This window comes from Necator americanus, chromosome III, assembly GCF_031761385.1.
Source record: "Necator americanus strain Aroian chromosome III, whole genome shotgun sequence".
In the NCBI taxonomy this organism is placed as follows: Eukaryota; Metazoa; Nematoda; class Chromadorea; order Rhabditida; family Ancylostomatidae; genus Necator; species Necator americanus.
Window position 1 is genome coordinate 19,051,628 of NC_087373.1, and position 16,099 is coordinate 19,067,726.

The 16,099-nt window shown below is 39.0% G+C and overlaps 1 protein-coding gene across 3 annotated transcripts; it reads left to right on the forward strand.

Moving 5' to 3' along the window:
• Window positions 1–167: 167 nt before the first annotated feature.
• Window positions 168–16,044, forward strand: RB195_010077 (uncharacterized protein; the record flags this gene model as incomplete). 3 transcript variants are annotated; one of them, XM_064190917.1, is made up of 34 exons in its annotated part: window positions 168–234; window positions 740–858; window positions 937–1,079; window positions 1,136–1,214; window positions 2,221–2,306; window positions 2,356–2,515; window positions 5,134–5,292; window positions 6,141–6,251; window positions 6,315–6,471; window positions 6,594–6,703; window positions 6,763–6,893; window positions 6,977–7,082; window positions 8,312–8,421; window positions 8,500–8,608; window positions 8,688–8,828; window positions 10,418–10,567; window positions 10,660–10,815; window positions 10,878–11,039; window positions 11,154–11,273; window positions 11,379–11,517; window positions 11,652–11,788; window positions 12,132–12,263; window positions 12,369–12,450; window positions 12,549–12,706; window positions 12,946–13,073; window positions 13,150–13,270; window positions 13,336–13,452; window positions 13,502–13,588; window positions 13,673–13,762; window positions 13,837–13,971; window positions 14,109–14,219; window positions 14,692–14,847; window positions 14,912–15,030; window positions 15,756–16,044. In XM_064190917.1, 34 exons carry the CDS (start codon window positions 168–170, stop codon window positions 16,042–16,044), a joined length of 4,377 nt encoding a protein of 1,458 aa, XP_064048498.1. The 3 variants fall into 3 exon arrangements, with proteins under 3 accessions (XP_064048498.1, XP_064048499.1, XP_064048500.1); XM_064190916.1 differs by lacking the exons at window positions 168–234; window positions 740–858; window positions 937–1,079; ... (2 more) ...; window positions 2,356–2,515; window positions 5,134–5,292 and having other exon boundaries at window positions 6,150–6,251; XM_064190915.1 differs by lacking the exons at window positions 6,141–6,251; window positions 6,315–6,471; window positions 6,594–6,703; ... (22 more) ...; window positions 14,912–15,030; window positions 15,756–16,044 and having other exon boundaries at window positions 5,134–5,322.
• Window positions 16,045–16,099: the final 55 nt, after the last annotated feature.

The following is a 16,099-nucleotide window of genomic DNA, read 5'->3' on the forward strand; positions in this document are numbered from 1 at the left end:
GCATGTGGATCCGTTTTTTCCTTATAAATACTTTCAACATATCATTTGTGACTGGTACAAGGTGGATGAGATCCATCACTTATTTTATTCGCGACAGCAGTCGCCATAATTATCCAAGGTTGACATTGGAACTGTTTATCCAAGGAAAACTTCATTTTCCTGGCTTCATGATTGTGCGAGCGCCCGATGGAAACACCAGTTCAGTGGCTAAAACACCCAGAAAAGCACTCACAGGTCTAAGTTTCCTTTTTTTCTGAAAGTTGTTGTTTATCATTGTTTAGATTGTTATAATAGAAGTCGGTTTCACTGTAGGCACTTGTTTCGATGGTAGTAGATGTTCGTTTGACGGTAGATTTTGCTTTACTTCGGTGATAATAGTAGGCTTCTGTTCTATTGGTCGTTCCCATTGTAAGTGTTGCAGCTTCAACAGTGGATGTCGTACTTGTTTGATCACTAGCTGACAACGGTTCTGCAGTGGATGTTGTCGCTGCTTAAATAGTAGCGGGCAGTGATTCTACCTTAGATATTGTAGTTGTTTTAACAGTAGTGGACGTCGGTTCGGTCCTGGAACCAGTGATTTCATTTAGTCTTTAAATTAGATCGGGTGCGATTCAAACCCTTTCTTTGAGTTTTTTCTTTAATGGTGAAAACGAAGCTTGTGGCCTAAGTGTGATGTGATTTATTGGATTTAAAGCACAGCTGCAGTCCTCTTACGTACTATACAGATTGTTTTTTTCAGTACTTGCGACACGTTTGCCACATCATGTACTTTCGCAGATATTTCAGTATCTTCAGCTATCTGATCTGCGTAGTTGTACCCTGGTGTGTCGCCACTGGTGCAATGTGCTTAATTTTGAGGCAAGTTTTGTGTCGAATGTGTTGTTTGCGAAAACCAAATTTTACTTTCAATCTTTTATTGGTCCGAGGTGTTTTAAGGACAGTACTGTTTGGCGGGCTCTTGCTCAAAGGAAGGTGTCTGAGTCTGCGTTAGCTGATCCCTATCTGCTTGGCGAGCTCAATTCGTATAAAAAGAAATTAAGGGCATTCTATTATGCATGGAATCCCAACGATGTGTCGAAGTGTGCTTCCTATGTCTCTTTTTCCTTAATTCGATGGCTTTACTTTTTTCTTTGAGAAACAACTATGTCCGGGCAAATGGTTTCACTGTTCATCGTCAACCGGTGGCTCAGAGTACTGATGGAGTACGTGGGAAGGTATGTCATATTTATATTCAGTAGAAATCATGTGTGCCCATCTGTCAGGTTATGTATATTAGACCTTACCAGAAATAATGAGGTTTTAAAATTTACTATCCAATTCAATATCAATCAAACACCAAGAAGTCTAAGTTTTGACACTAGCCTGTCGTTCAGGCGTTTTAATATACGTTATTGTGTGTACCATGTATTCACAATGACATAATCATGGCATTGCTTTTTTAAATTTTTCTGAAGTTCTTTGTTTTGTGTAACACTTTGTTTGCTTTTATTTGTTCTCTTTAACTAGGGCTACTAGCTATCTTCGTCAGCCTCTTCCGCATATCCCCTTTTTCACTTTTTTCCATACGTGCGAATGGGAGAAGCCGTACCCTTTTCAGGTGAAGGGGGTTTGGCTCATGGGGTGCAGCTCGCAGCTGTGCCTGTGCAGGGTAAGTGAAGGCAGGTGTGTGTCTTCTCGAGACCTCCAACGAATGAGGGTAGCCCAGATAACGGAACTGCTATCTGGGCTGTGTCTTGAAGAACAATGGGAGCTACAAAACTGATATACAACAAAACTTGTTCTCCTTGACTTAGTGCTTGTGGTCGATTCCCATCGCAGCACCGTCTATTTAATGTTGAACGTCGACTGCCCGGAAAGACACAACATGACTGCTTTCAGTCTCAAGAATGCCGTGGTCTAACATCAGTAGTGGCATTTGTAAGTACATGCGTGACTTTCTACGACTTTTTGCACATTTCGAACTGCATAGATTTATTCAAAGCAATTTGAAGCATATATATTTCTCCTACAATAAAAAGAGATCATAATCCGCATGTAACTCTTCTTAGATCTGGAAAGACAAAAGTTTTTTCTAGGAGGACTGGTCTACAAAATGATTGATAGTTACGAATAAAATGTGATCTGCATTGTTGTTGTCCATCAAAATCTGGGGCATATTGTCGGTGCTATATTTATGTGAATGCGAGTTGTAGTTCTTCTGCGTACTGTCATTTTTTTAAGATTGGCGTATCACAAGGAGTCCACGCTTTCGATGTTACTTGGGAAGGTCCACTAGGAACAGTGGCAGTGGTTGGAGTTGCCACGAGGTACTTTCTTTTTCTTTTGTTTCTCCGCCTAGATTATTCAATTAACTAGTTCTCACTTTGGGCATGCCGCTCTTCATTGCCCTGGCTATTTACCTCTGCTCGGAAGTGATGATCAAAGTTGGGGATGGAACCTTGTTGATAATACTCTCATTCACAATGGAGATCAACTAGGAGTTTATCCGCGAATGAACAATCCACCGAAATATCAGGTTTGCTTCTGCAAATATTAATCTCTTCTTCCCTTTAGATTCCTTTTCGTGTAAGCATGTTTTCTGTGGTATTTCACTCCCTGTATGGTTGCATACCTATTCTAATCTCTTTTTGCGATAGTGGTCACAATATTTTGTGTATGTTATATCTGGATGACACATTACGTTCTTGCTGAAGACGTGCACTGTCCCTTTCTACAGAGCGCAACATGCTTTTCGGAGATTTTTCTTCTTGTTTTTCTTAGTTCGTCATTCTTTTTTCGCATTATAGTCGATGTGTAAGATTAATTAGTTCTAGCAAAGTTTTCTTCATTAGTTTTGGTTGTTTTATTTCTAGTATCTAAGATCTCAGTTTGTAAAAGTTTGATTTCTGCTAAGTTCTCCGTTCTAGAAGAGGGCTTAGCGCTGACCATTACATGAATAGTGAGACTGAAATCACATTCTCACAAACTGTCTTTGAGGAGTTGCTTTGGTAGAAGAGGAAACGATTAAACTAGCTAAAATAAAAGAATGATTTCCTCAGTATCATGATTGTTAAGGATGTTAATGGTGCACAGTTACACAAAAGAAATGGAACAGAAATTAAATCATTGCAAACTAAGATTTTAGAGACGCACTAAGCACATAAAAGAAGAGGAGACAAGAAAAGAGACGGAGTTGTCTCTATTAGCAAAGAAGAACGCAGCCTTTGCACGACTAATCAATGTAAGGAAGTCGAAGCTAATCGCTAACGGAAATGGTTGTTTTACTCCTAGGACGTATCTGAGCCTAACCACTAAGAGTAAAACAGAAGCCAAAATTGATAAAAAGGGACTTCCATCGGACTAATTTCACTCCTATTGTAGGACTATTATATGAGTAAAAGATTAAAAAAACACGAAGAAAAGAGATCCGAGGAGCTTTGCGCAGCCTGTGAAGGCAGGCATGTGCGCGCCTTCGCCATGGACTCAACGCGTTGCTCACACCAATACATCACGTTTTATACCAACTGTATATTTTCTATTACTTTTTCTCCTGTCGTACCTTAGAAATCATCTGTACCTAAAAATGCCGCAACCCTACTTACTAGGTTTGAACAAATAGCATGCTTCTTAAAAACATGTCTTCAAGGATCAATGATTTGTACAAGAAAGGTTTTTTTTAGAATGAAGTAAGATCGGCGGAAATTTACACACTAAATTGATTGTGATTTTCTAGTGCGCACAAAATCGGTCTTCTCAATCAAAATGATTGTCATGTTCGTGATCACCATACGCAAAAGCTCCACTTCTGCTTTTACTAAGCCTAACTCTTAAGGAACTTAGGAATTACACCGCGCTTCATGTCGTTTTGACTTTTCAGTAAAGTCAAAACGACATGAAGCGCGGTGTAATTCCTAAGTGCCTCCGCTTTAAGCGGTGCGGTAAAGAGCGTAGCGGTTAAGATCGAAGGAGAACCGTTGCTAGTGCCATTCCTCGCTGCAGTTCGCGACGATCCCTCGATTCCAACTGCTTTTTCGATCGCAGATGTTAAATGTGCTCCTGTTCTTGTCAGTCATCATTTGTAACCGATCTTAAAGTCGGCGGACACCTCGATACAGAACATCTTCAATGGGACTCTTGTGCTTGCTTTCGAAACCAAACCAGTCAGCGTGTGCACTAATCTCCTCTTAAGAGGTGCAGAGCAATCATACCTTGCTATCGAATAGTTGCTTACGCTCTTTTTCTGTCACTCCGTAAGAATAGTCCCTCGGAAAAAAACTTTTGAAATTACCCTCTTCGTCAGTATTTGTTTCAACGGCTATTTTCTTGTGACCCATTTCTGATATCTCAAAACGTGATGACTCATAAAGGTTTAGACATGTGTCAAAATGTTGTCATTTAAGCACATTTTAGTATCCAAGCGCTTATTACTATTTCATACTAACTGTTTCGCTCCCTGTTATCACTGCTCCTAATTAACATTAGTAATCAAATGCTAATCAGAAATTGCAAAAGTCATTGAAATCGGCACGATCGAAAAGTGGATCATACTTCCATGCGAAGAGCAGCTTGTGGTCGACGCCCCATCCCAAGTCTATAACAAAGTTAGGTTCAAATCGGTCTAATGGAATATGAATTATGAATTGAACAAAAGTGGCGACAAAGTCATATAGATCATTATGTATTTGTTTTTCTATCATCCCTACTGTGGAATCAGGGTTTGCGGCTACTCGCTTTAACTGAACATTTATTTGCAAATGTGAAGGTGCTTCTGTGCAGACATGGACTATTTCCCATCTTCAGTATAAAAGGCGAATAGTACAGTTCAGAGTTGCAGAAAAATACTACTTTTTTTCGCTGCATCTCGACTGTGCGTTTTTTTTTTGTTGCTTTAGTAGTAGGATCACTCTTTATCCTGAAAATGAAGGACCTTGTTTAACGTATTACTCAGCCTGCAACCCCTCCAACGATAATCAGACCTTTCTGATATGACTCTAATTATGTAAGGATCTGTTCTATTTCACATATCACACATATAACATACGTGCTCAATGTATGAAACAACTACAAAAGATATTGGATACTCAAACGATATATGAAATTTCGGTTGTGATCTCCTATACGATGTAGAAGATGTTTAAAAGCTTTTTTTTTCAGGTCGGAGAGAGAGTGCGGTTGATACTGGATTGTGACCGACACATAGTCTACTTTGAACGTGGGGGCTCTGAATTTCTCGGACTTGCATTCACCGATTTACCACCTGTTAAACTTTTTCCTGCTATATGTGCTGTATATGGAAATACAGAGGTCTCCATGGTATATTTAGGCCCACCTGTGGTGGGCTGAATTCTTTTTATCTGTTCAGTTTCAAGTCTAAAGGATTTGTTAACTGTATGTTGCGGTTACCGTGAAGTTGTCGGCCTAATGAGTTAGGCTCTCTGCGGAGGCGGGCACTCATACTGTTTCTCTGCACGCGTCGGTGGATTGTCGGTCGTCGGTCAATCGGTCGATCGTCGGTGGATGACATCGATGTTGACGAAAAAAATGACTGCGACTATGGAGTGATTCTAATAATGTGCTGTTGCAAAAAGGAAGGAAAAATTATCAATGGACATTAAAAACTCCTTTGAGCTTACTGTTACTATCATTCTACTCGCCCCACCAAGGCGGCTTCCAATGCGTAACGACTCAGGCCGACACCTTCGGCGGCAGCTATACACTGGATTTTCGTAACTACTTAATCACGGAATCACCCAGGGAATAATTCGGTCCTTCTTCAATGGATGTATTGTATAGGTTTCACTTCTTCTTTCTCATTCTCTTTTTTGTTCTCATTAAAAGTGTTGTTTACAATCGCTTTATTTAACTGGTATACCTGTTCATGTTCGGAGTAACATAGATGCTTCTGTCGTTTTCGCGCCATACTAGTCCCTTCTTTACTTTCTATGTTCTCGAAGTAACATTGTCATAGTATTTATTATCTTCGTTGGCAGTTCTTGCTTTAAAAAAGGTTTTACAATAGCTGTTGGTGATATATACGGATGCTCGCAGTCCAGTCTTCTAATTATACTTTTGACGTTTCCCGAAATTCTAAGCACGTGTTTATATCAGTTCTACATCGCAAGGGCAATGCTTTCCACTAATTTGAGTTTTGTTTTGTAAAGCGGATCACCATGTATGAAGACGATGACGATGATATGCCTTACGGGGAAGAAGCAGGTGACCACGAAGTAGAAGAGGAGGATGATGAGGAAATTTCAAGTGAACAGTGGCAGGTATTAACTTCAACTTTGTATCATCACTATCACTTCATGCTTAACTGTGCTTTTACCCTTCAGGAAGCGTGTTGGGTGGTAATTAGTGCCTACTTCGACGAAAAAGGTCTTGTGCGTCAACAGCTTGATTCGTTTGACGAGTTCATTCAGATGAATGTGCAAAGAATCGTCGAGGACTCTCCACCAGTTGAACTGCAGGCGGAAGTGCAGCATTTTTCTGGTAATCTTCATTTCGTTGCAGTATTTAGTATTCGCTCCAGAGACTACCAGAGTCTACGTTTTTGATACTCTTTAGCGATGTCATCAGTTCTAGTTGAGGTGCATTTTTCGCTTGAATTTTAGGTGATATTGAGAATCCGACAAAATTTTCGCTCAAATTCGATCAGATTTATCTATCCAAACCAACTCACTGGGAGAAGGATGGAGCACCAACGCCAATGATGCCGAATGAGGTAATTTCCAGATTATTACCGTTTTATTAAGTGTATTCACGTCCCACTTTTGCCCTTAGGCACGACTTCGGAATCTTACCTATTCTTCGCCTCTTTATGTTGATATCACCAAGCAAATTCAACGAGATGACGAGGTGACAGAAAGAAAATACGAGAAAGTTTTCGTTGGTAAAATCCCAATCATGCTCAGGTGACGAACTGTCCTATGCTTTATGCCTTGCCATTTCACTGCTTCTGCTTGGATTTCGCATATTGCATACGTTACGATTTTAGGTCAAGTTACTGCATGCTCTCTAATATGTCGGATCGCGATCTTACCGAGCTAAATGAATGTCCGCTTGATCCGGGTGGTTATTTCGTCATAAACGGCTCAGAAAAGGCAAGTATCTGACTTATGATCTTTCGTTCCATAATTAGCTCATTGACCGCCAACTATTTTACGGCTTTACTTCACTAGGCTTCTAAGTACAGATTCGGCGCATATATGGGAGTGGCGCGTTATATGGTATCGTGAAAGTTTCCCACGCCGTTTTTTTTTTTCAAGACGAATAGGAAGAATTCATCATGAACACACTCATACTTCTAATCTACTCCCCAAATCTAATATTGTACGTGAGAGAATCCAACATCGTCAATTTCCTGACACGCTGCCTTTGAGGGAGAATTAACTTAAACTAAATTAACAGAACTTAACCAGGTGGTATTCATCGATCCTTTCAAAAGCGGCTACAGAATCTGAATCTGTAAAGTAGGAGTAAAGTTATTTTTAAGACTAAGATGTTATTGGCAAGGTGGATGTTGTTTTGAAGCAAAACTTGTGAGTGAGGAAAAATTCACGTAACGGTACCAGGGTACTGGGGCAAACATAATTTTGACACAGCTATAATTTTTAAGTGTTGTTACTTTTTGTTTTGAGAGTCTGTGAATCCTGTAACTTACAAAGACCAGAGAAGCTGATACTGTAGTTTTTTAATTTTAGGAATTCTACTTACTATTATTAATATTATTAGTATTTTTCGTTTTGTTCACTATATATATATATATATATATATATATATATATATATATATATATATATATATATAGTTCTGGGTTCTTTCATAAACTTTCATTTCTACCTCAGATAACTCTCTCTACGGTGGATGCGTTTCTTGTTTGAAATTTTATTGGGAGAGTGGAGGTGTGACAATTTTACGCCGTCTGGCCTGTGCAAATCAAACAAAACTATAATAATCATGGTAAAAATAATGGTTAATGAATAATAAATAGACGGTGACAAGAATAATGATAACAAGAAATGATAACTAGTATGTAATGGCTAGTAACAATGGTAATAATAGTAATAAGGGAAGCATCAGTGTCAAAAATGGTGGGGTCAATGTTTTTGGTAAGCAAGTAAGACATATTGCTATTATTATCACACTCCAATTTTACTTCTTAAAGAATTTTTTCAAATTGGTTTTCGTGCTTGTCGGCAACCTAAACGAAGGACAAATTAACACGTTTTGATTAGTGTGAAAGTATAATGTTATTATAGTTTTAGTGTTGGATGTCGAATTGTATACGTTGCTATCCCTTTTGTTTTCATTGCCATCGGTCACATTCCAGGTACTGATCGCGCAAGAAAAGATGGCCACGAACACGGTGTATGTGTTTTCCATGAAGGATGGGAAGTACGCCTTCAAGACGGAATGTAGATCCTGTCTTGAGAACTCAAGGTTAATTTTCACTTTTATTACTTCCATTTTTTAAAATCACATAGCTGCTATGTATTGATTCCGTTATGCCTTCTTTAGCCGTCCAACTTCAACTATGTGGGTTAACATGATGGCACGTAGCGGAGGAGGTGCTAAAAAAACCGCGATGGGCCAGCGAATTATCGCTATTCTACCATATATTAAACAGGCACGTTAATAACCAGAGTAATTGATTTCGACGTTTGATTTTATAGTATCCCTATTTTTCTGAAGAATATTGGTTGTAGGAAATTCCTGTGATGATTGTGTTTCGTGCTCTTGGCTTCGTCTCTGACCGTGATATCCTGGAGCATATAATCTATGATTTTGAGGATCCTGAAATGATGGAAATGGTAAAACCATCACTTGATGAGGCTTTTGTGATACAGGTGAGGCTTCGTTTCTCGGAAATATATGGAGTTTCGAAGGGCCACCACGCTTTGTTTTTTTTTTTATTTTTCTTTTAGTTCATTTAGTACTTTTTTATTGTAGTGTATTGTTGCTTAAGAAATCGTGCGGGCAACAAATTTTTAATGTGTATGAAAAAAGGCAAAATCAGTGCTTTCAAGGCATGTGGACCAAACAATCGTGAAGCATTGAGAGAAATGAGTCGAAATTCAAAGACCCACTATTTTGTGCACTAGATAACCGTATATTAACTCAGAAATCCACTGACTATCCACTGACACCTGGAGGAAAGGGTAGACAGGCCATCACAGCCGCTCTAATTTCTGTGAGAAGTGTGGGGATGATCCGTAGAGAAAAACTTTACTCTCGACGAACTGTCATGTGTTTTTCGCCGAAAATCGCCCAACAAAAGTACAATGCTGCTCCATTTCCATTTCAAATTCCGTGCTTATGAAGAGGTTTGCTTTGCACCAACGAACACCAACGGATTCGAAATGGTCAGTTAAAAATCATCGTTTTAACGCACAAAAAGATATTTGACCTTGTTATCTTATACAAGAATGTGCGTTTGATGATGTGTTGATCTGGCGCTATGGAAAACATTTTAAAAAAAAAACTTTCTTTTATCGATACGAAAAACTAGCAAGTTAGCTTAGACGACAGTTTTTGAAATGAATTCTCAAAAAAGTTCCTTTGAAGGCATCTCTACACGAACCTGGGGTGGTGCGGATTTCAGGTGGAAAGTTCCTATACTTGGTCCCAGATTATGGAGAGGAAGGTGATTCCGTCCATTTCTTCCTAAATGCCGTGAAAAACGGCCCGGAAGATGCGGAGCATGCACAATGCTGGCGCGCTCCAATCGAACTCGTTGTGGAAAATAGCGCGCCGGAACGCTCGAAGTCGTATCTTCCGGGCCGTTTTTTACGGCAATTAGGAAGAAATAGACGGAATCACCCTTCTCTCTATAATCTACGACCCCGTATAGGCATAACCCACCTGAAACTCGCACCAACCCAGATTCGTGCGGTGATACCTTTAATACTACTATAAGGCTTCTAAGGCAACGAAAGTGCAAGGTTTTGTTATCTTAAAAACCTGAGATGTTGAAAATTTGGATGAGAGTCTTTTTTGGGATGTTTTTTCTTTGGGATACTTGTTATAAGCGTTTCTTGTCAGGTGTCACTCTGTCTTTTTTCAGCTTATCATTTAGAAACTAATTACCAAATCAATTAATCAAAAAGAGACATATAAGAGGAAAAAAGAGACCTGACCAGTATAATATCCACAACACTAAGCAGAAAAAAAGATGTCTGAATGGAGAAGTAAGGAGATCTCAGAGAATAGTACTTCATGTTATGTGCGCGCTTTTTGGAATTGCATTGCTTGCGGTAGAAGACATTTGTATTCTCGCTTCAAAGTTCATACGTGACATCATCTGTGAATTGGAATTATTTTGTGGCACTGATTGGCTAGTCTTAATGAGAATCCTCTTCGACACTTTACTTTCTTCACAGAGATGTTCGAGAAGCTATCCGTTCTATCTGTATTGCTATTTCGTTTCAACTTTCAGGAGCAAAATGTTGCTTTGAATTTTATTGGTGCACGTGGCGCAAAACCCGGAGTGACAAAAGAACAGCGTATTAAGTATGCAAAAGAAATTTTACAAAAGGAGTTACTGCCTCATGTAGGAGTATCAGACTTCTGCGAAACCAAAAAAGCGGTTTGTATAGACTTTTTTTGTCTATCTTCATCTGTTTTCTGCATTAATTTAAATATTTCGTGTTCACACCCTCAACTCAAGATTTCTTGCAGTATTTTATCGGTTATATGGTGCATCGTCTTCTGTTGGCCGCATTAGGGCGACGTGAATTAGACGACCGAGATCACATCGGGAACAAACGATTGGACTTAGCTGGTCCCCTACTTGCTTTTCTTTTCCGCGCACTTTTCAGAAATTTGTTGAAAGAGGTTTGTTTGCTATATTTTTTTTAGCAAACCGGAAGCGGCATTTTATAGTATTTTCCTATCAGATGAGACTTACGGCACAAAAGTACATAAACAAGAATGGAGATTTTTCTTTGGATGTGTGTGTGAAAACCTCTACAATAACTCGTGGTCTTGCTTACTCACTGGCCACTGGGAATTGGGGAGATCAAAAAAAGGCACATCAATCCAGAGCTGGTGTTTCACAGGTAAGACTTCACTAGTATAACTTCGGTGTGGTCTTTTTCAAGGTTAGAACTCTTTTATGAGCTCGCATGATCATTGCAACTAGTTTTATGATTGCGATACGCTAAATTTGATAGGTTCTGAATCGCCTGACTTACACTGCCACATTATCGCATCTACGGCGAGCAAATTCACCGATAGGAAGAGAAGGGAAGCTCGCCAAGCCTCGACAATTGCACAACACTCAGTGGGGAATGGTACGTTTTGAAAGTTATTGTATGATGCTATGACATTTTGAGCGTTCCAATAGTTTTTTTTTTTTCGCACGCGTTTTCATCGTGGATAACTCATGGCAAGTTAAGGTGTGCCCTGCTGAAACTCCCGAGGGTCAAGCTGTCGGCTTGGTGAAAAATCTGGCATTAATGGCTTATATTTCTGTCGGATCGCTTCCTGAACCCATTCTTGAGTTTTTGGAAGAATGGTCAATGGAGAATCTTGAAGGTTCTTTTAGCTTACTTCAGTCTTGATTTCTTCCTACAGTCTATTGTGGAAAACATGAGATTTATACGTTAGAGAAGTAGAAATACCATCCGATATCTGGTGTTTACCGGAAGTTGGACGTTAGGTTTCTTCAGAGGTAGCGCCATCATCTATAGCGGATGCAACGAAGATCTTCGTTAATGGAGCGTGGGTTGGAATTCATAGAGACCCCGAACATCTCATGACAACACTCAAGAAGCTTCGCAGACAAATGGATATAATCGTGTCTGAGGTGGATTTTTATAGTAACAAATTTCTTTAATGTTCTTTTTGTTCAATAGATTAGTGTATAAAGGTGGAATAATTATTAAATCTCGTAATAGTTCTAATTTCAACAAAGTACCATTGTATTACGGTGCACTCAGTAGTGCTCAGTAGCGATGTGCATAAGCAGTTCCTGATAATTGATGATACCTACATAGTTCAGGCAAAAATATTTTGTATTTAAGCATAAAGGAACCTTACAAATGATGGAATACGTGAATTAAAAACTTCAACACTCTTGAAATTGCCACGTTTTTTTATCTTGTGTTCAGCAGTGCTCATAATCACATTCTGCACAATTGTATTTAAAGGTATCCATGGTGCGGGACATTCGCGACAGAGAAATCCGAATCTATACCGATGCTGGTCGAGTATGTCGACCCCTCTTAATAGTTGAAAAGCAGAAGTTGGCTTTGAAAAAACGTCATATTGATAAGCTGAAGGTACAACATAGTCTTCGTTTTCTGAAATTCGGTGTTCGTTACTCATGCAAAAATGGATGGTGTGGTATTCACCTGTTAATGGAGTTGAGCTTTATTTTTTTTTAGGAACGAGAATCCGGCAGTAATTATAGCTGGTCAGATCTTGTAGGAGGTGGAGTTGTGGAATTGATTGATGCGATGGAAGAGGGTTAGTGCTGATCTTGTACGCATTCCTCCTTCGCAGGGAATTTCGTTCTTTCAACGGAGACTTCATTTTCAGAAACTGTGATGTTAGCTCATTTTCAGAGACTGTGATGTTAGCTATGATGCCTGAAGATCTGAAAGCGGGAGGGTATTGCGACACGTATACCCACTGCGAAATCCATCCAGCAATGATTCTTGGAGTGTGTGCTTCCATAATCCCATTTCCAGATCACAATCAGAGTCCAAGAAACACATACCAGGTAACAACTTGATTTTCCAGATCAACAAAAGAATTCGAATACGGTATCCCTGCTTTAAAAATTCTGAAAGACTGCAAGATTGAAAGAGGTGCTACTTTCTTGATTATATTGCTTATTTCTAAAGACGCGTTGCAATGACACCTTTTTATTTGAATGTTTTTTTACATGACATATCAAATAGCAGTTCTGTGTTTTAGGTAATTTACTCCATAACTACAATGTGATATCTATCATTCTAGAGTGCTATGGGTAAGCAAGCTATGGGTGTCTACACCACGAATTTCCACGTACGTATGGATACTTTGGCACACGTGTTGTATTATCCCCAGAAGCCTCTGGTTACTACGAGATCCATGGAATACCTCAGGTTTCGGAATAGTTTCCACTAGCATTTCACATTCATCGGCTTCTTTTTTCAAATTTCTTGCAAATGGATGTATTAGGTTCAATGAACTCCCTGCTGGAATCAATGCTATTGTTGCTATTTTGTCGTATTCGGGTTACAATCAAGAAGATTCTGTAATTATGAACCAATCAGCAATTGACAGGGGACTTTTTAGATCGGTTGGTATCTCTTTTCTGATCTTTAAGCAGTTATTTAGGTTACTGAAAATATGAATTTCATACAGGTGTTCTATCGGTCTTATCGTGACCAGGAAGCAAACTTGGACGGTGCAAATGAGGAGCTCATTGAGAAACCTACAAGGGACAAATGTTCTGGAATGAGACATTCTCTCTACGATAAGGTATTTTTTGACTCTTTTAAATACATTACTCTAGAAAAAGTCCTTTTAGTTGGATGATGACGGAATTATTTCCCCTGGTATGCGTGTTTCCGGTGATGATGTTATTATTGGCAAAACTGTTGCGCTCCCTGAAGTTGTAGGTTTATACAAACATTTTCTCTCAAGCTCTAGATATCCTCTATCCCAACACATTTAGTAGGTGGAAATTTGTGAGATTTAGGATGACGATTTGGATGCTAGCAGCAAAAAGTATACGAAGAGAGATGCGTCAACGTTCCTTCGCAGCTCAGAAACTGGTATTATTGACCAGGTAATAAGAACAACCACATTTTCTATCGTCGACTCAGCGACCAGCTTTACCAACCAACCAACTTCACTTTGTAGGTCATGGTCTCGCTAAACACTGATGGCAACAAATTCGTTAAGATCCGTGTACGATCAGTAAGACTACCGCAGATTGGTGACAAATTCGCGTCACGACACGGACAAAAAGGTACCATGGGTATCATGTATAGACAGGTGGGTTTATATAGTGGTGGTAGATCTGGATTTGCAGAAGTGCAAATCTTCTTTCTATTCTTGTTAATTGGAAAGCTGTGCAATTAGGAACATTTTAGAGGAAAGGTTTGATGATTTTATACAATTAAAAAATCTAGGAAGACATGCCATTCACTTGTGAAGGTTTAACCCCGGACATCATTATCAATCCACATGCAGTCCCTTCGCGTATGACCATTGGTCACTTGATCGAATGTTTACAAGGAAAGGTAAATACGTCGACTTATTTTATCCTTTTCCATCCCTTCTTCCGTTATCCATAAGATTATTTGAACGATAAAATTGACACAGTGTAGTATTAGGATTCTTGTAAATAGTTGATCGTCGAAAGTGGATCGGTGAGTTTCTCTAACTCGTTGATAGGAATATTTTTTGGTTGCTTGTCAATTTGTTTTTGTTCCTTTCTTCGTAATTATTAAATCTGATATTGTTAGACTATATAAAACCCCGTTTGTTCCGTGCAGATTTCCCTCCTCCTTTTTTGTCACATTAAAAATCCATTATAATCCAAAAAATCCAAGCGAAACAATTCGTGAAGAGTCTAGCTAGAAATGATCGAACTTTTATTTCTTCTTAGCCTTCGAGACCTTCATGATTTCACACACTTCCAGCAGACAATCTTTTTCAGAAATCTGCATTGTGTTCCTTTATTCGTTGTTGCAAATTTTGTTGACTTTTCAGCTTTCCGCTAACAAAGGTGAAATCGGGGATGCTACACCATTTAACGATACTGTTAATGTACAGAAAATCAGCAATTTGCTACAAGAATACGGTTATCATTTAAGAGGAAACGAAGTTATGTACAACGGCCATACAGGGACAAAATTGACTACTCAGGTTCCTTATTACTAATCATATCATTTATGTGTCGCATGTTCATCATTCAGTATCTGTCATTTAGATATTCTTCGGACCTACGTATTACCAACGTTTAAAACATATGGTGGATGACAAGATTCATTCACGCGCAAGAGGACCTATCCAAATGATGAATAGGCAGCCTATGGAGGGTCGAGCAAGGTATAGCAAAGGATTTATCAGCGGAAGTTTCTGATTACGAGATATTGAGATTTCTTGTAAAAATTGGCATCATAAGTCACTAGTTTAGTAGTTCAGACGGTGTAGTTGAAACGGTTTGACATGGACTAAAGCTTGTGTACGACGAATAATATCGTCGGCTAACAATATTTCAAAAGTCAATAGCACTGACGTTTACGAATTTTTCTCAGTAATGTTCTACCAATGGAGTAAACGTTACAGTAAGACGAAAAAACAATTTTAACAATCCAGTTAATGTGGAAAAAAGGGCGACAGGAATAAGAAGGAATACGTTTTATTGTAAAAAGGCATTTCGTTACTCTAAAGGGCCTACATTAAGGGGAAAAACTAAACATGAAGTTAAAATTATTCTGCAGTTAGTGTTGATTCGCATCCAAGTGGTGGGAAAGCTGCATCCGCAGCAGTGATGCGAATATGCGTTTTTTTATGATTGCCTTCTCATTCTAAGTAATACAAATTTCTTCACAATTGCCATTTTCTCATGTGTAGCCATTTGCATAATATCATATGAAGGTTTCTCACGACAAAAATGTTGGACTTTTGAAGATGAATATTTCAATGAATACTGTCCTTCCACTGATATAGCAATCCAAAATTCCTCTGAAGTCAATTGAGAAGATATTTCTTTCTTTAATAACTTAGCAATATATGCAGAAGACAACACTGGCCACAATCTACCTTTTAAGGGACGGAGGTCTACGCTTTGGAGAAATGGAGCGAGATTGTCAGATTTCCCATGGAGCAGCACAATTCCTTCGTGAACGCCTATTCGAAGTGTCGGATCCCTATCACGTTTACGTGTGCAACAATTGCGGACTGATTGTTGTCGCTAATTTAAGAACAAATAGTTTCGAGTGCAAGGCATGTCGAAACAAAACACAAGTGTCTGCAGTTCGAATACCGTATGCGTGTAAGCTACTATTTCAAGAGTTGATGTCAATGTCTATCGCTCCTCGGCTCATGGTAGATCCATAGTGTTCTTGGTTCTGGTAGCCAGCTCTTTCTTATAAGTTGTTCATCTTTGCCCTTA